Source organism: Bombyx mori, chromosome 17 (genome assembly GCF_030269925.1).
Source record: "Bombyx mori chromosome 17, ASM3026992v2".
NCBI classification, from domain to species: Eukaryota; Metazoa; Arthropoda; class Insecta; order Lepidoptera; family Bombycidae; genus Bombyx; species Bombyx mori.
This window is the reverse complement of record NC_085123.1, coordinates 13,154,954-13,175,708: the sequence shown is the minus strand read 5'-3', so window position 1 is coordinate 13,175,708 and position 20,755 is coordinate 13,154,954. Positions and strand designations below refer to the sequence as shown.

Sequence of the window (20,755 nt, the reverse complement as noted above, 5' to 3'; positions counted from 1 at the left end):
TACGTTTGGGATTTCTTTGAATTCGCGCCTTCACAGCTTTTATCACTGCTGGAGTCCTAACAGACCGAGGGCGACCACTTCTTGACCTGTCATCTACACTAGAGTCTTCATTGTATTGTTTGATGGTACGATAAACGAATCTTTTGGTTATATTCAAATTTTTCAGTATGTTAAAAATTTGAATTGGCGCGTAACCGCAACGATGCAACGCAATAACTGCAACACGGTCTTCTTTACGTCTACACGTCCACTCCATATTTAAAAATGAGTAAAATTCTAAAAGTATACATTTTTATTTTCATGAACAATTCGAAATTCGAATTCAATAAACTTTTTTGTGGCCAGCATTCTAAAAGAAAAGTTTTTACTGTGTGACAATACTTATGACCTGACTAGTTATAAGGAGGAGGCGCCCTGCTGTTCGCAGACGACATTGTTCTCGTTGAAGATGAAGGGCTTGAGCAAAGTGGAAAGAAACGTTGGAAAATGTGGGATTGAAGATCAGTCGAACAAAAACCGAGCACATGTTCTGTGATTTTGGGGGTTATTCAGACTTCACGCCAATCGCCTTAGATGTTGCATACATGCCAGTCTGCTCCGACTTCAAGTACCTCAGCTCTATACTCCAGAATGACGACAACATAGACCGTGACGTAACGAGCCGAATAAACGCTGGTTTGGTGAAATGGCGACAGGTCTCTACAACAACATATTGTGATTGTAGAATGCCCCTTAAGCTCAAGGGGAAAATTTACAAAACCATCATTAAGCCTGTCGTGCTGTATGCATCTGAATGTTAGGCGACGAAATAAAGCATGAAAGAGGAGTGCACGCGGCAGAAAAGCGAATGTTGAGATGGATGTGTGGAGTAACAATAATCGACAAGATAAGGAATGAACATATCAGAAGAAGTCTGAAAGTAGCCCCGGTGATTGACAAATTAAAGAGTGGACGGTAGTGCAAGGTAGAGGAGGAAGAGGTAGACCGAAGAAGACATGGCTGAAGTGTGTGAATGACGATATGAGAGAGAGAGAGAGGAGTGAGTGTTGAGATGACGTCTGATAGAAGAGAATGGAATAGAAAAATTCGCTGTGCCCACCCCAACTAGTGGGATATGAGTAAGGCGAGGACAAAGAAGAAGAAGAAGAAGACCTTAGCCTGTATAGTTGATAATAGAAATTTAATATATTTAATTAAGGTTCGCGGTTCAGTGGTGGTATTGATTTTGAAATTTTTTCGTAGTCACTTTTTTATTTACTGCGTAGATATGAACGAGCCGCTAGCCCTGCTGTTGCTAGATGGTTATCAGAGACCATAAACATGACGTGAGTGACAACATGACCTTCAAATATGAAGTCTAAGTCTTCTAAGCTCTTCATTCCCGATCCTGCGGACTGAATGGTAAACAGTCGACGCTGCCCAAAACACGTTATTTCGGATCCTCCCGATCCAGTAACGGTGCTTTTAGGTACCCCAAGCACCGATCATCGTTCTCGTCGAACCCGTCGCTTGCGACGAAGGGTTCGGCGAGTAAATTAACCCAGACACAGCTCACTGAATTTCTCGCTGGATCCTCTCAGTGGGTCGCGTTCCGATCCGGCGGTAGATTCTGCGAAGCACTGCTCTTGCTAGGGTTAGTGTTAGCAATGTCATCAGGCTTGAGCCCTGTGAGTTCACCTACATGTTAGGGTTACGCTGAAATGGCTGCTCAAAGCCATCAATCAGCTTAGGAAGGAAAAAAAACTAAGGTCTAAGAATGGTATTAAGTAAAAAATATTATCACTGATGTATATAGATACTTTCAAATTTTTTCCGATAACTCAAAACGATCAGTGATTCATTAAAAATTGGGTCAAATGTACGCTATATTGCACATAGAGTTTTGATAAGATAAAACAGTTTAAATTTTTTTATCTTTATGTACACGAATGTTTATTTCCTTATGAAAACTTTATACTGTATAGATATTACTTGGACGATAAGGAATAGGAAATAATGGAAACCTAAACAAATATTTAAAATAATTAAAACTATTTTGACGGTTTAATCTCGAGTTTATTATTTCCATTTTATTATTTTCAAAATTACGAAAACTACGGATTTTGTAGAGCTCAACAACAATTGAAAATATTATAGTAAATACTACATTAAGCCGTAAAACAAACTGAATATAATATATTTTTATGTTCGAAATTGGGTGATATACTGTAAAGTTTAAAATAGGATTTAGTTCATGTATAACAGTTTGCACGCACGGGATAACTCAAAATTATTTTTAGAAGTGCGCGTACTAATTTATACCCGGAAAACTGAAGCAGACTTATGCGCTTTTTTACCTTATAAACAATTTAGAAAAAAAATGTACATTAAATAAAAATATTTTTTTCAGTTTGTAAAATAATTTGGTTATTGATTTTTTTAATTGTAGTTTCTATTAAACTCACCTACGTCGAGGAATAGCACTTTTAACTTTTATCATCATAGTATTCGCGGATTCATTTTTATTTTTATCACTCGATATTTTATTTTTAACACTCTCCACTGTTCTTTCACTTCCATTGTCTATATTTCGCAAATTTTCTGGGCTGCTCTCGTTTGGAGATGACATTTTTACAATGGGCGACAATTATGGATTTGTGTCGGCAAGCATTTGGTACGATTTTTATAAATCGCGCAGCCTGCCGCGCATGTGTTGACTGTCGTTAAAACAACTAGAGGTGTGGAAGTGCTGCCATCTGTATTTATGTTCTAAATTAATTTATCATGTGGAAGCAGAGATTATTTGAGAAACTTACGAATTTGAACGTACTAGTGCAAAGTTTCATGGATAGATGGCAGTCACTACACATTAGATTTATTACCACGTTTTTTTTTTACCAATTTATACCGCAATTCAGCAACATAAATACATAACTGTTAAATCAAAAACTAATATTCCTACAATGCAAAATATAAAAAGAGAAAAAAAAAACGGATAAGTATCATAGTGGACAGAGCCGCCTAATATTTTATTGGAAATATTACCTGGTACATACATAAACAGATTTTTGACATGTCTAATGCTAGAAAGAGCTACGTATAATTGGCCACGGGAGATGTAGCTGGTGGTGAGGTCCTCGCCTACAGTGTCCAACGTCTATCTGCCTTTGGGTTTCATTTACCGACACTGCGAAATAAGCACTGATAGAAAATGGGAAGTGCTTAAACCTGAATGAGAATAACTTAAGTATACCTAATGGGTAGATAGTTGGAGTGAAGATTCCGTGAGCATCTGAGCCTCCTCTAATACGTTTCATTGCACTTGTAATTTTTGTCGCGCGCCATTAAAGATATTTCAAAAGTAAGTATGTATACCCATTTCTTAAATTATATTATTTATGACATGAAATTTTTAAAAAACAGTCAATTTGTGCTATTGGTCATCGTGCTGCAGTCATGTGACCGTGAAGGATATTTGAAGCAGCCGTTTATTTGTGGCATTGACATTTTCCACAGAAAAAAATACAAAGACGCCTCCAAAAGGTCTGAGGTTGAAAATATAACGGTTTTCCACATTATATACTAACCCAGACACTCAGTCATCACCATAGGTACCACAAGCACCGGTCACCGTCCTCGTCGAACCCGTCGCTTGCGACGAAGGGCTCAACGAGCGAATTAACCCACAGACACAGCCCACTGAGTTTCTCGCCGGATCTTCTCAGTGGGTTGCGTTTCCGATCCGGTGGTAGATTCTGCGAAACACTGCTCTTGCTAGGGCCAGTGTTAACAACACTTCCGGTTTGAGCCCCGTGAGCTCACCTACATGTAGGGTGAAGCTGAAATAGCCTCTCAAGGCTATCAGCATAGGTAGAGAAAAAAAAACATTACAATACAATTTTTTTAAATTATGTAGTTAGTCTTAGCACGAAGACAGAATTCAGATAATTCATTTCTGCCGTGAAGCAGTAAGGCGTTTCGGTTTGACGGGTAGGGCAGCCGTTGTAACTATACTGAGACCTTAGAACTTATATCTCAAGGTGTGTGGCGCATTTACGTTGTAGATGTATATGGGTTCCAGTAACCACTTAACACCAGGTGGGCTGTGAGCTCGTCCACACACCTAGGCTATAAATAAAAAAAAAAGATCTTCGTTTGATTTTCGTTGACTATCTAATTTTCAGTAAAGTTAGCGATAGAATTACGCTATCCTCTCACTGGAATAAATAAAAAGGCGTAAATTAATAAGAAGTATTTTATTGCTCAGTTCCAAGTTAGTTGTACAAAATATCTTAATGCTAGTGTAACGACTTGCCTACTCATTTATTTAATCTAGTTTACTAAAACAAACAAAAAAATTCATTATCTGTAAAAACGGAAAGAAATCTAACATAAATCGGAAGATATTCTGTAGTCTTTTGGCGCTGATCATGTCTCGAGAGGTAAGAAATCTATTTCATCTATGCGACATTTCGGCTTTGTAATTGAGTCGTCTATTATCAAAGGTGGCAATCTGTGCATTTGGACAAAAAAATGTTATTGATATGTCAATACAGATTGATTTGAATATAATCGTCTCCTTCAAAGAATACGGTTCAAAACCTGCATTAAATAAAGGTTAATACTTAACCTGTTATTTAACTAAGATGTTGTTCAGAAGAGTTTTGTGACTGCCAATGGAATACAAAGTCAATAATTCGTTTTTCTGATTTACCAATAATTGTCCAAAAGTCACATTGCCGGCTTTGATAATAGTCGACTCAATTAAAGGTCCGTTTTATTTGGTATTAGTATCAACAATTCGATGTTTTTGCACATCAAACGTTGAATTGCAATTAATGTTTACCACATTCAAATAGTTGAATAAGTTTTTTTGTTATTTTATATTTTCCAAATTTTGAACTTTAAATGGCTCTCCTGTATAGTTACAAAAATGTCACATAAACGAAATAAATAGCCTTTCTTCAACCATTGATCTATATTCGTTATTACGCAGCAATGCCTAGCATTTAGCTTCTATAAGGCCGTTATATAGACAGGATTGTCTCGTCAAAATATTCTGACGCGATATTTGATACGCTTTTGTTAATATATCAACAGTATATTTTGGGGTAGTGAGTGCCTTAAGTAAAATGAATATTTTCAAAGCATACCGTTAAACATTTACAAGTAGGTACATGTCTATGTGCATTGACTTTTTACGGCACGAGATGAATACGATTGAACAGATTTTCGGTGATTATCGATAATTCGATATGATATTGTAAAATCATTATTCAACTACAAACAGAAATAGGTCCATACGGACACAGAAATGCTCTATGACTTTTTGTACATACATATGTATGATGACATATGTACATATGATGACATATGTACCTCGGGTTACACAGATATAACGTAAACGTATTATATATAACTTTAATATTAAAATGTTTCATAGATTATCTATGCATATCAATAAAATTAGAGTGTCTGTTTGTAATATTGAAATAACCGCTTTTTACTACCTGCATATGAATATATATATATACGGTACACACACCAAAATAACATTTTTTACAATTTTTGTCTGTCTGTCCGTTTGTTGCGGCTAATATCTGGAACGGCTGGACGGATTTTGACGAGACTTTCACTGATAGGTAGCTGATGACATAAGGAGTAACTTAGGCTACTTTTTTAGACTAGCTTCGCCCCGCGGTGTCAGCCGCGGTACGACAATAACCGCGGGTAATATCGCGGGAGTCAGCTAGTAGCAAATAAATTTTATAGTCCCATTTCGTATAGTTAAGTAAAAATAAATATTATTAATTAACATTTATATCATATTCTATGACTCCTTGACTTCATTTGCGTACATTGAGGGTGTTTCTGAGGGATTTTTTGTAATTAGAATACAGGTAAACTAAGAGCAAACTATAATTTACAATTCGGGCTGTTTATAATAAAAGTGAAAGAAAAAAGTGCAAAGTTTTTGGGTTCCCGAAATTGCATTTGTTGTACCAAAACAGAATCTCATAATATTTCAGATAATATTAATCACGGTCATTTGGATTGGACACTTGTTGTCATGACCCTTCGCTCGAGTCAAATCTGTTTGGGTTTTCATCAAATATTTCACTGGATTTGTTAGCGTCGAAGTATTACATTGAGCTATAAGCCAAAAAACATTATTGTACACTTTTTCGAAATCGATCTGTGTCTTATCTGATGTGATCTGCTAACACAAAACACTGGTTCTACTACCTATCACTGGATACACCATCCGGGAACCGTTCAAAGACATCTTGCATACTAATAAGCCTTACCAACCACCAAGTACCACAACCATACAGATTCTAATAGCCAAAGATTATTTTAAAAATGTTGCATCTTAACTTTAGTAAAAAATAATTTAAATTCGTAATACAGTCTTAATAATAGATCTAAGCACCTATCGTTTACTTAATGCTACTTAGAAAATATAATAAAAGCTTTTTTACATTAACACGCACTGGATCGATTACCTACTATGCGGATATAAATAATCTATTTTACTTAAAAAATATTACCGAAGCATTAAAATTGTATTAATTGAAACATACGCCTCGAATCAAGAGCCTCCTTCATTTTGATTTGAAGTCTGTAAAATTATTGATTTTTGGAGTTACGAATGTTACTCCTAGGTACTTTATTCAAAACGAAAATATGACAACTTTGAAATTGGCTTCAAATGTTCAATTATTTAGAGTGAAATATATTGGGGAAACATTTGGTTCCATATACATACTACTTTAAATGCAGTTTAATGAAAAACAATAAACAGATGATAAGTGAATTTAATTGGGTTAGTTCTGGATAAAAAATTAATTTACGATCATTTTTATTTTTTGAAGTGGACACCATAAGGATTTTTCATTATTCAAAAGTCAACTACTATAAATAAAGTTTTCCTTAGGGTTACGACTATATTAATTTCTAAATGAATTAACGAAAATGATAACCTATAAAGGGTTGCAGCTATATATTTTAAATAATAAATTGGAGTTGACAATTTGAAATCTATATTGTTCCTTCAAATTTCCGATATATATTTTTGCCAATGTAATTTTTCAATCATCTTCAAAATACAAGGAGGTTCACTCACAGATTAAGACCTTTAATTTAGTAAAATACAATTTAGGTGTAGAAATTTTGCTCTAGTGATTTTACATTGATTTTGTTATAACATATCATTTAATTGTCTGAGTTTTCACTCAGTCAATAATGCAGCTACAACTGCCCATTTTTGTTTAATAAAACAATATTTTCATTACTTAGTTCTTTAAGTAATCTGTAATCTATGCTGCGTTTTATCATTCACGTCAAGAGTTATATTAGAGATTATTTTCTTTCGTACATCTGACCATGATCAAATTATCTCAATTAAGGCAATAACTTATGATACTGTGCGGCACTCTTGTTTTTTTCGATCACATAAAATGATTTCGGTTTCCCGTTGCCTGAAAAATATTTTCGGAACGATGTCTTTTTGGCGGGAACGTAATACGCTAACGCTTCAAGAGAGTTCGGATGATCGGTCGGTGCTTTTGGCCACGTTGGAGTACTTTCAACATCGACTATGTTATCGTCGTCGAATCTTGCCTGAGGTCGGTTCTTTGCCAATTTCTGCAGTACTGGAATATTCCAGTGGTAAACGCGTGCAGGTTTTCCGTTGCTCTTCATCTGAAGAGGTAGAGTCCTCGCTGCGGCGGGCGCTGGATCAGCGTGAGAGTAATAACTCATGTTGGGGGGTAGTTTAATGACGTACATTCTGGAGTCTCCCGTACTATGGCGTCTCCCTTGTTCTGCGAGGCGCTTCCTGTGATGCGCGGCCGGTATTCTCAGTTTTTTTAAGCCAAGCGAGCTTAATAATTCATGAGTGGATTGCTCTTTTCTGTCCAATGTAAGGTTCTCATCATAGTTAGCTGATGATGCTGGAGCTCCGATGGAGGCTGTTACCGCTGCGAGAAGGACTGCTAATCTGCAACAATGAATTTCAAATTGAATTCAAATCTTTGAAACATGTTTATATTGTATACATTTTGTACAGAGCCTTTCAAAAAAAGGTTCGCGTCCGTATTTTATGATTTAAAATAGTAGAATATAATTTTCTTTCGAAATATTCGTCATTTGGCAAGTGTAGTGCGTTATTTAGCTTATCTCGGGTTTCGGTGAAACATTACAAATAAAGCCTTGCTTCTTTATTTACGGTGTAAAAACGATGTATAAATATAAGAAAAGGAAGAAATAAAGTGAATTAAAGAACGAAGAATTAAAGTTTCGAGTGAGAGAACAAAACTTATTTATTTTTAAATCTGACGGACTATTGATTGAATTGTGTAGAGTTTTTAAGCTAGAGGGTTTTTAGTCTAAAAGAAACCTTTTTCTGCCTAATTTAAAAAATACGATAAAAATATATGTATAATCAAAAGGGACATTCAGCGGCAATCAAATTATCAACGACATTATTGATGTATTAAATATACCAATGGACGACATTTACAATTTTTATATTTAACTAGTTGACCCGGCAGATTTCGTAGTGCCCCAATCGAGAAATAAAAGACCTAAGCTTTTGTATAAAATAAACTTAAAACAAACAAAAGGAATCCGTCCGACACATAAAAGGGAAAACAAAATTGTTATTTTTATTTAATTCCGAGCATTTTATATTTATCTAACTAACGAACAGCAATTTGATTGGATTTTCGTTTTCTTTCTTAAAATTCTTAGTATTTCCAAATTTTTAAGAAACTTCAAACCAATGATAATATTTGGTGATTTAGTCAGTGGCTAATCACAGTACAACCAGTGTTGTCGAACGAATGCCGCCGCAAAACTTTGAGGTCATTTGAGGTCGTTGAAATCTCACTAATATTGGATGTATTTTGATTTTGCACGTAGAACTGGTAGAGACCAGTGTTCGTACCTGCTTCTAATACGTGAACTACTATTGAATATTCTTATACAAACCACACTAAAATCGTTCACGGCTGTAAACTTCTTTGAACAAACAATGTAAGGTTTTTGTTATTATGCTTTTCCGTGGCTTTGCATGAATGGAAACAAACGGTGGAGTACACAAATGCAAAAAGCTGGTACGAACTGCAGGTGCTTCAAAACTTACTTCCTTATGTAGTGTTATTTGCCTTATGTTACGAAGTGCACGCGGTTCGTTTATTTATGTAAAAATTTATGTTTTTTTAATGCTTACTTAGTTGGGTGGACGAGTTCACAGCCCACCTGGTGTTAAGTGGTTACTGGAGCCCATAGACATCTACAACGTAAATGCGCCACCCACATTGAGATATAAGTACTAAGGTCTCAGTATAGTTACAACGGCTGCCAAAACCCTTCAAACCGAAACGCATGACTGCTTCACGGCAGAAATAGGCAGGGAGTTAACACGGGTACCTAGGTACCCGTGTTAACTCACGAGGGGTCCTACCACCAGTAAAATGATTACGATGATTACAATAACACCAGATTACAATGAAGTTAGCAGGCAGTACATCTATATTCTATGGAATTGGAAGAAGAGGAGGACCCGGACTTTCTTTTCTCCCTCTTCTTCTCTGGGTGCGCCGAAGTCCGCATAACCCGGTCTGTTAAAGAACCTCGACCGGGTAACCGCAAAATGGATTCCCTAGCGTTAAAAAAAAAAGCTGTACATCTATAATATACAGAGCCTGCAAATAGAGTGGCGGTGCATATTAATTATAATATGTTATTTTTCAATAAGATGGCAACGAGAAACAGTATTGTCAGAATGACAGGGAAGATGTGCTTATTACCGACCATAGAGTCGTCATCAAAATCGCAGTTTTGTTGTTTTTAAAGGTGGCGCCTCTAGCAGATTAAACTGTTAGATTCGAGACTGGTGGTAGAACCTCTTGTGAGTCCGCGCGGGTAGGTACCACCACCCTCCCTATTTCTGCCGTGAAGCAGTAATGCGTTTCGGTTTGAAGGGTGGGGCAGCCGTTGTAACTATACTTGAGACCTTAGAACTTATATCTCAAGGTGGGTGGCGCATTTACGTTGTAGATGTCTATGGGATCCAGTAACCACTTAACTCCAGGTGGGCTGCGAGATCGTACACCCATCTAAGCAATACAAAAAAAACAACTCGACTTTCCAGTCATGATACTTTATTAGAACAACTCAAGCATTCAAGACTCTATGCAAATGCTAACTCAGCTTGATGGAGCAACGCCAAATAGACTAGTGTGCCAGCCGGTCACAGTACGAAATCCCTATGGGAAATTAAAATATTGCCAATGCCGGCTGTTTGATAGGCATTTATTTGCTATTCAAGTCGTTTAGAGGTCAGAGGATCGTTCGCTGTTAATGATCTGTTGGACTTTTCATCAGAGTACACGGGTATACAAACCCGCTATTGCTTTCTTGCTCTAAATTCCTTCCTGGATTACCTTCTGTCCTAAGATAGTTCTGCTCCCTCTCTCTCTACTTTATTAGTTTCTTACTCTACATACTTTGGGCTGGGAAGCGGCGCAGTTAAAATACTATGAGGCGAATTATATTTATTTCTTTATTTTTATTTTGTTTTTCTACGGTACAATATTTGTTGTGTGACTTTTCAGACTGACATTTAGTTCTCTGACGTCGACGGCGTATGGTCGTACATCAGTACCCTACGGTTTGTACGTGCTCGCCGTCCGACATTAATGCTTTATAAAAAAAATATAAACTATACATTTCAGTCTTAAACGGCCACAGTAGTTCTGAAGGATGTATGTAAAAGATATCATGCCTCCCAGGATGTACTGACAGACACCGGATATATCGGTTAGGTCCGTAAACCGCTACACACTCAAACAACGCCTAAAAAACATCACATAGTGTGCGAAAGAGATATTAACTGATTCCCTCTTTTTTTTATTGCTTAATGGTTGGACGAGCTCACAGCCCATCTAGTGTTAAGTGGTTACTGGAGCCCATGGACATCTACAACGTAAATGCGCCACACACCTTGAGATATAAGTTCTAAGATCTCAGTATAGTTACAACGGCTGCCCCACCCTTCAAACCGAAACGCATTACTGCTTCACGGCAGAAATAGGCAGGGCGGTGGTACCTACTCGCGCGGACTCACAACAGGTCCTACCACCAGTAAAAAAGGTCTTTCGAAAGGTCGATGTGAAACATTTAATGCCGGGTACTGTACGTCCTGAGCATCATTTTCACGTCTGCTAAATTACTATAATAAGCAACGTTTCTTATTGACTTAAAACAAAGTCTCTAAAAACAATTGCATCGCGTGATAAAACTAATTGTTTCTGATGACCGCCAACAGACGACGCCGCCCACTAATCTGAGTCAATTTCGTTTTTTTCCCTGCAATTTCAATGAGTAACATTATGTAACTGCTTAATAGTGGCTAATATTGCTTTTCTAATACTTGTATAATAGCTAGTAATGCTAAATAATAACATAACGAAAGAGCTCTAGAACAGTAAGAATTTTATAGCAATGAATAAGAAATTAATGGCGATAATCTAAAATCAACAAACACTAAACAAGTCGGAACTACGTGATCTAGACTCAACTTGAGAAAGTGTCTTTATATTAGTTACGTTTTATTTCGCTTTTTTACCGGATAGAATACGTGAATTTATTATCCTAACTCATTTTACAAACAAGGACTACTCAGTAAAATTTAAAATTGCGGCATAGTTGTGAATTTTGAACGGTATTCACACCTAACGCTTTCAGCCAAAGCGTTTAAATACAAGATTTGTTGTTTTGGATTTTTTTTATTACCTTCGCAGGCAGAATTGAAGTGAACAACGCTGGGGGCTCAGTGAAGCCACTTTTTTATGATTAAAGGGTTACTTGTGGCCCAGAGACCTTTCCAGTTTCACAAGGACAGGTGGACGAGCGAGGGCTCAGCCAGGAGGGATGGGATTTGCTAACAGTTACCCGAGCGCCTCCAAGGGAGACCTAACAAATCAAGAGTAGCTGCTTCGCAAATGAAGAATCTATTACCGGATTGGAATCGTTACTCGCTGAGAAGATCCGGCGAGAAACTCAACGGGCTCGCCAAGCCACTATCCACAGCTAATTACTATCCGAATTGGATAAAGTACGTGTTATAGCGCCTGAGAAATACTCTGGAGAGGAGTTCATTCCAGAGTCGGATGGTACGTGGGAGAAAAGATCTCTGGAGCCTATTGTGAATGAACAATGCGTAGTGGCATTGGGTGCGATGGAGCTTGGTACTGAAGTGTTTGAAAAAAATCTTAGTCGCTTAATCTCGCGCGCTCGACAAGATACATGAAACTTCAAACACAGCAGGTAGGCAGCGGCTTGGCTCTACCCCTGGCATTGCTGAAATCCATGGGCGACGGCAACCACTCACCATCAGGTGGGCCGAATGCTCGTCTGCCTACAAGGGCAATAAAAAAAAAGGTAGTGTAGTAAGAGATTCAATGGTCTAAGTCTGGTATAAGTCTATGTTTTTCCCGAAACAATAGTGTTATGAATCACATTTCTTCCAATAAGACAAAGATTTATGTTCACTTCGTCTGGTGTAGGAAGTTCATTTCAATAAATAACCGTTCGATTGGAATTTATGGCAGAACAAATCCATTGATCATAGGCTAACTATTTATCTAGAGAACAGCAATTAAGTTGCACGAAATTGCTAAGTAATATTACAACAGTTATGTTATTTATGTCTTCACGTGATGGACTATTAAGGATGGTATTAATTAATAAGGTATTACAGTATTTTGTCTTGATATAGTGTATGTCAACAATCCTTGTACCAAAATGGTACTATAAACTGCGTGCGTAGACATTTTTTTTATATTTTTTTATTGCTTAAATGTGTGGACGAGCTCACAGCCCACCTGGTGTTAAGTGGTTACTGGAGCCCATAGACATCTACAGCGTAAATGCGCCACACACCTTAAGATATATGTTCTAAGATCTCAGTATAGTTACAACGGCTGCCCCACCCTTCAAACCGAAACGCATTATTGCTTCACGGCAGAAATAGGCGGGGCGGTGGTACCTACCCGTGCGGACTCACAAGAGGTCCTACCACCAGTAACAATGTCCGTAAAGTTCGATACCTATAATAAAACAACACAATAGTCGGTATTCCGATTAATAGAGGAATCGATCTATCACGGCTCGTGCTCTAAAAACAAAACGGAAACCAAAGTGATTTATTAATTTTTGTTCCGACCGTCCTTGTTTGTAAAATGCTTTTAATACTTAGTGGCTGAAATTAATACACCAGCCGGTGATGTGCGTATTATTAGATTATGATCTCAAGAGGAAGTATAAATTAGTCCGCTCGTGAACACGGACCATGCGAATTTTATGAAGATTAATGAGTTTCCGATGTTTCGGCACTGTTGCAACCATCATGATCGGGGTAGACTGAAGACTGTGTGTAGGATGTTAGGAGCAGACAAATCTGTCTACCCTCTTTCTAGTCCTTTCGTCGGTGTTACCACTGGAACTTGATGACTCGTCTCGAGATTATACACTTTTTTTTTTTTTTTTTTTTTATTGCTTAGATGGGTGGACGAGCTCACAGCCCACCTGGTGTTAAGTGGTTACTGGAGCCCATAGACATCCACAACGTAAATGCGCCACCCACCTTGAGATACAAGTTCTAAGGTCTCAAGTATAGTTACAACGGCTGCCCCACCCTTCAAACCGAAACGCATCACCGCTTCACGGCAGAAATAGGCAGGGTGGTGGTACCCATCCGCGCGGACTCACAAGAGGTCCTACCACCAGTAATTACGCAAATTATAATTTTGCGGGTTTCATTTTTATTACACGATGTTATTCCTTCACCGTGGAAGTCAATCGTGAACATTTGTTAGGTACGTATTACAGTACACTTACAGTAGATAACGATTGTTTTTCCAAACGCTTCTATCGTGGCGCTCGCAAAAACCTCAAAATATCGGCAACCCATTAAATATAAAAATAGCTGTGAGAATCCGTTAAATAACAGTATTTCTAATGTTGATAGCCGCGAAATTTTTAAAAGTATGCGATTATTTCTATCTGCTAAATAACGTTATAATCAGAATCAATAAATTTATAATCGTCGATAATAATTTCCATTTCAAAGACAACCGCAGAGTCGTTGCGGTACGATGGTTCATATCGATATTCCCATTCCCACAGCTCGTGGAATAACTATCGCTGGATCTAGCCACTAGCCAAGCTGTTTATATACTTCGACCAGTTATATGATAATATTTGTTTATATATGTTTTTATATGAATATATTTATGATATGTATATGTATCGTATTTATTTAAGTACGAGTATTTATATCTATCAGCACGACATATGACAAGGGAAAGCAGAATGAAATGGACTAAAATTATAACAGAATGGCAGCCACGTGATGGCAAACGAAAAAGAGGTAGGCAAGCTAGAAGATGGACAGATGATATAAAGATGATTGGAGGGACAATTTGGTCCAGAAAAGCTAGCAATAGAGAAGAATGGAAGCAGCTGGAAGAGGCCTATGTGTCACAGGACACGCTGATCACTGAACCGGGAAACCCGATGTATTAGATTAGATTTAAGTTAAAACAATTTGCTACTGTAAATATCGTTGTTTAGTGCCAGCAATAAAGGCTTAAAAAAAAAATTATATCTGTAAATATTATGTATGGTATATATACACATATGTTTAAGTAATATCACCTTCACACTACACCTACTAAGCTTCATCTCTGCACTCCCCTAAGGTAGACTGTTAGAGAATGCCTATGGCATTAAGTCTGCCTTTATACTTTCTAGTATATGAAGTTATAAATAAATAAATAAAAATAAATATAACCGTTACGACAGATTTTAGAGTAGCATTCGCGAATGGAACATTAAAATGTTGGAAAGTTTGGTGGTATTTTTGTTTATTAAAGCTGGTGGAGAGCAAAAATTAATAAACACGGTGTTTAGATTTTTTTATTGCGTACATATGTGGACGAGTTCACTATCCACCCAGTGTTAACCGGAGTCCATAGACGCCAACGACGTAAATGCCGCCACCCACCTTGAGCTGCGAGTTCTAAGTCACAGTTTTATACATTGCTATGTTGTGTTGTTTTTAAAATTATTGCGAGTTTGTTTAACGTAAACAAGTGTTAGGTACGTATTTAATTGAATATATATTTATTGCTTAGATGGTTGGAAGAGCTCACAGCACAGCTGGTGTTAAGTGATTACTGGCGCCCATAGACGTAAATGCGCTACCCACCTTGAGATATAAGTTCTAAGGTCTCAAGTATAGTTGTTACATCGGCTGCCCCACCCTTCAAACCGAAACGCATTACTACTTCACGGCAGAAATAGGCAGAGCGGTGGTACCTACCCATGCGGACTCACAAGAGGTCCTACCACCAGTTGGTTCTTGCCTGCGGGATTCGAACACTGACACAGTCGCATTTATTAAATATATTATCTATGTCCGATACGAATGCACCGTGCGTCATATCCTGTAGATTAGGTTTAGTCTGTGGCGAAGTTCCCGCCAAAAGGCGACGACACTGTTATGCAAGAGGCACGCGCGCGGTGCGTTGACCGCTGCGGTCTGGGGCGAAAGTCAAACAAGCGGTCACCGTTTGCCACCGGAGCTACTGTCAACTTAACCTTACTTATTTACACTTGTCACTGCGTAAAACCTTTGTTTCCCTAATTATCTTATTTCCGTATTAAACAGAAAACGAAGTGAAACTTTAAAAAAACAATGACAAATAGTCTTAGCATTAAGAAAATCAGTCATGATGAATTTTAATTTTTTTTCTGTGTACAACGTTATCTAATATTGATAATTTATAAGACTTTTTACACGGTTAAAGACGTGTTAAAATTCAGTCGCCCGTGATCATCATAAAACTATAAATTATGCGATACGTTGGAAAATATAATGTAATAATTTTTATTACACAGGTGAGTAAAAACATAACACCTGGTGTTAAGTGATAGTCGGAGGCCATTGATATCCGTACGTGAATGGCGCATTCCACCTTGAGTTATGAAGCCGAAGTCTCGATTGTAGAGTGAAACCGCTGTTCTATCCTTCAAACAAGTTCGCTGATTGCTTTGCCGTAGAAGTAGGTAGAATGATAGCCATCCATGCCGGCTCACATGACGCTCTACCAATTACGCAAACGGTCTTTACGCAAATTATAATTTTTGTGCGGTTGATTTTGATTACCCAACGTTATTCCTCGATTTTGGAAGTGTTTCGCGAAATAACTTTACTATTTCGTTTTGTAAAATTGATAGAAATTGAACATCGGCACAGTCGCATCGGTCGATACGAGAACACTGACTGTCTTATCCCTTAGGCCACGACGACTTCAAAAGTCGTAATCTAAATTATTATTTATAAAAGCGGTCTCCATTAGAAACATTTACATCACTTTTATCTTCTTGCATCGATAACAACAACTAAGCACTAACAACGCCCTTCGCACCCATTATAATATATGCTATTAAAACATTTGATTCCAATTAAGATAATTAAAAATAGTGCTTATGAAATGTCGAGTTTCCAAAAATTATTCCAAAAATTTTAATACCGCTTTTTCTCTCTACAAACAAATGTTAAGTGTATAGTTATCTATGCCAGAAACAGCCACGTCTAGATGGCGACGTTCTTTATAATTTCATAAAATTCAGCCAGCTACTAGAAAGGTAAGAAGTATCGAACCATTTTAGTTCGATTACAGCTTGATCGAAGATTACAGCATTTAAATTTCCCATTAAAGCCTTTTTGCTTACAATGAGTCAATTGATATCAAATTGTCAGCTTAAAATGTGCTAATGTCAAGAAATTGTGATTATCTGTATTGGTTATTGTTTATGGTAATAACATTTTAACAGACAACGTCTATGTAACATAGTTACAGGTACAATCAGGGGGGTGCAACTCCCATACAAAGGAAAAGAACATTCAACTAGCGTCATCTTTAGGAACCGGCGAGGTCATTTTTGAAACGTTTTGGCCTTAATGAACTAATAAACTCACTAGATGGCAGATACGAGTTCTGACTCAATAAAAAAGGTTAGCGTACTTTGAAGCAGTGCTTCCACTTTTAGGGAATTCTCCCTTTTTTAGGGAAAAATAGCTGATATTTTGGATGATAAAGACAATTTAAAAAATACCAGGATTTAGGATATTTCGGGGTAAAAAGCAAAGCCTATACTAGTAACTGTTGTGAATTTTAAAATAAACGATAATTAAAGTAAAACAATGAACATTTTATTTTATGGAGAGAGAAAGACATTAAGTCGAGTTGACAAGTAAAAGAATAAAACAGAGTTGTGTATAAAAACCATAAAGAAGGTTTGATTCAACAGAAACCCTCTAGTAAAGTAAATCATAGATTAAGCCACTGCTTTTTTCTTAGGGATTCCCCAGAATCCCAATAAGTATAATCCGCCAAACTTTTATTTACCTATTTTCGTTGATGTCACCAGAACTTACTTGTATTGTAATATACAGGTACTTCATGTACCATGAAAGATTATCATGGTAATTTCATTTACGAAAACCTTGTAATTGTCATTTCACTTTTGCTAACAGTTCCTTCTTCAAAGACTGAGGTGGAAAGATTATTCAGTGTTCTCAAATGTAAAAACTGACAAAAGAAACAGGCTTTCTAATGAAACCCTGAACGGCTTGCTTCATAGAAAGTTCCCAACTTTGCTTCAAACAATTGCTCAATTTTAGAACCGAACAGTGTTAGGTTGCGTGCAGCAAAAGAATATAAAAGCAATGCGTCGACTTCCTTGAAAATTCTAATCCTATAGATCTATGATCTTCTGGGGGCGTTTATATTATATATACCTACATTAAATAATATGCTGTGGTTTATTTTCTGTATTTTATTTATGCTTTCTATATAAAGGATTTATGAAAGTTGTCTAGGAAATTTTAGGGATAAATTCAAAAGAAACTAGGGTAAAATGTGTTAAAAAAACGTAAGTGGAAACACTGCTTTGAAGTTTTCAAAATTCCAGGGCCGTAAAACAATCTCAAAAAAAAAAAAAAAAAGTTTTCAAAATGTCGTAACGATTTAATTTTTTAAATCGTTTTTTTTTGGTTTTGGTGTGAGTTATTTTACGTTGTAGTATTAATTTAGAGCATCTTTTAGCTTTATGAGAATATTAGACGATTAGACATTGAGAAACTCTGTTTTGAATTCTCTTTAGACATAACTTGGTTCCAATACTTTTTTCTTCGTTAGCGTTTCGTAAGCCTGTGTAACTATTTTCATTTCTTACAGAAAGTTTATTATTAAAAATCAGCATGCCTCGAAGATCGAAAATGAAATGCTATTTCGGATGCCTTGATAACGGTGAGTTTACACTATTTTCCCGGTATATTATTTGCTAACAGAATTATTATTCATAATATAATTAAATGAATTAGCACCAACTAATGGTCCTTCCTGTTTCTGCTGCCTAGCTATCATATATGTTAAGTTTGATCAAAACAGTCGGTGTTAAGTCTCGTACTATCACACACACACCTCAGATAATAAAATTGTCTCGAGTGGGTGGAAGTATTTATGTTTTGCAACTCAGCGTATTATATGCTTATTGTCAAGTGGGCCCGAACTAGTTTTTGGAATGATCAATCAGTCATGCTTTCCTGTTTAAATAAAATACAGCACAATTGATCTCACATCCAAAGTTAGATGATGGCATTCACGTTTTGTTTCCTGGTGTTTGATAACCAAGTGGCCTGTGACCACGTTCATCCTTCTACCCAATATAAAATAATGTTTTTATTTTTGTAGACAAGTTTGTTATTGACAAAATTTTATGGAAAAATTATAAGGGGCACTAAAATGTCTGAAACATGGAAAGATTGATGCACTATATTTGAACCAGAACGTGTTATGTAATATATTAATTTGTAAGTATGATTACATTAACACTAAATTTTTCATGGTCGTATTTTTTCAATATTTGTTACATACTTAAGATACTTTGTTTCTCCGTTTCAGAAGAGAAACTGATTCAGCAAGGAACGTGAACTTTCAAGGGATCTTAATTTTTTTTAAATATGTTTATAATTTATAAATTAATAATTGAAATAGTTCATAAGAACTAAATTGATGCCAATTTTGTTTTAAAATAGGTTGTTTAGTTCTTATAGTTATAGTATTACGTTTGAATAGTTGTAATTAGTAAGTTAGTAATATATGAAAATACTGATATAAATTTTTGTAAATAACCTTTTGTAAATTCTACGAGAAGATGATTTTAATTATTGATGAAAAGTCAACGGTCTTCAAAAGCATTATTTGCAATTGTTTAGATTAACCGTGGAATATATTTGCTAAGTTGTGTTTTCTGTATGAGCAGATATAAATGAAAATGCCCAAACATGATTATGTTTCTTACATTTTCATTATGTGAAATCAATATGCTTGTGACTGAGTATATTAATAATTTATTAAAACTTCAGTGATAGACAGCAACCCTTATGGCACTGCTGAAGTTTATAAGCACTGGTGACCACTTATCATGAGCCGGGTTGCATGCTCGTCTGCTGTTGAGTGCAATAAAAATTTTCGAAACCCTTTCTATTATTTAGATGTAATATTAATGTACATTTAATTTGGATTAAAAGATAAATTTACATTTTATGTTTGCATGTGTATGTTTATAATTCATTTGCATGTAACGAACATCAGTTTCTTTTGTAACAAAATGCAAACTAATGGTTTGTAATGAATGTAATTAACTTTAAGATGATTTTCTTTCAATCTGCTGTTTGTTTCATCTAGTATTACCAAAGCTAAAGCATCAGAAACGTCAGAATAGAAATAATTTAGATAGGGAATAAAAGTATAACTAATGTAATCATGTCTAAAATTACTATAAGCGTCGTTAAGTACAAACTATCAATATTTAAGAGTACTTTAAATCATCATTACATTTTTTAAACATTTTTTGTTTTTTTTTTGTTTGTCAAATCATGTAACAAAACGTTTGTGCAGAACAAAATGTCACATGTTATGAACATGATTGTGGGTTAATCGTTTCTTAAATTTCTAAATATTTATAAGAATGCTAAGATTAATTTAGTATTCACTTTAGTGTGTGTATTATCTCTACAATGCTAGTTTAAATGACAATTATTGTATGACGAAGCATAGGTAGTGTTTATAGATGTAATATTTTCATACAATCTGTCACGATCAACTTTAAGCAAGAACTGCTATCGTTAAGAAACAAATTTATTAAATTTAATTCAAATTGTCTACTATGTTTGTAATGGAAAGCTGACATGTTTATATTTCGCACAAATGACTTAATTGACATTGAATGATTTGATTATCTAGACTTAATTAACTTTTAGATAACTTTCGATTTAATGTGTACGCTAGTAGGATTAATCTAGAGGAGTTATTGTTATTCGAAATTTTATACAATTGTACGTTCATACAATCTTTTAACAGAAAATTGTTTGTAATATAGGGAAATTAAATAGCTTACAGAGAATTACAGCTTTTTATTTTAAAAAACTGTTTTCTCTCTGTATGAAAAGATCTTATCGATTAGAATGCTGAACATAATCAAACATTCCTTAATATCTCATAAGTACTACCGAGAATTTCAGCGATTCTAAACGATAAGATTTTTTCATAAAGAGAGTTATTAAAAATATTAAAATTACTAAAAAAGCCACCTGGTGGGGGGTAGGGAGACTAATAATCGACCGTAGCGACGC

General features: G+C 35.9%; 2 protein-coding genes and 1 long non-coding RNA gene across 3 annotated transcripts in view; 1 reads left to right on the top strand and 2 right to left on the bottom strand.

Moving 5' to 3' along the window:
* The window catches only part of LOC101738589 (alkyldihydroxyacetonephosphate synthase), a 35,677-nt gene extending 32,950 nt beyond the window's left edge, over positions 1-2,727 (bottom strand). The window contains exon 1 of the mRNA XM_038016758.2: positions 2,445-2,727. Within this exon, the coding sequence (XP_037872686.1) occupies positions 2,445-2,608 (164 nt within the window). The 5' untranslated portion in view covers positions 2,609-2,727. The remainder of the gene's footprint in view (positions 1-2,444) is intronic.
* Positions 2,728-4,220: 1,493 nt separating this feature from the next.
* The window catches only part of LOC101738458 (uncharacterized), a 72,665-nt gene continuing 56,130 nt past the window's right edge, over positions 4,221-20,755 (bottom strand). Inside the window, exon 2 of the mRNA XM_004932510.4 lies at positions 4,221-7,981. Within this exon, the coding sequence (XP_004932567.1) occupies positions 7,384-7,981 (598 nt within the window). The 3' untranslated portion in view covers positions 4,221-7,383. The remainder of the gene's footprint in view (positions 7,982-20,755) is intronic.
* Positions 18,817-20,526, top strand: LOC134200476 (uncharacterized). The gene is made up of 2 exons (XR_009975431.1): positions 18,817-18,931; positions 19,023-20,526. It is a non-coding gene; the product is annotated as an uncharacterized LOC134200476 (long non-coding RNA).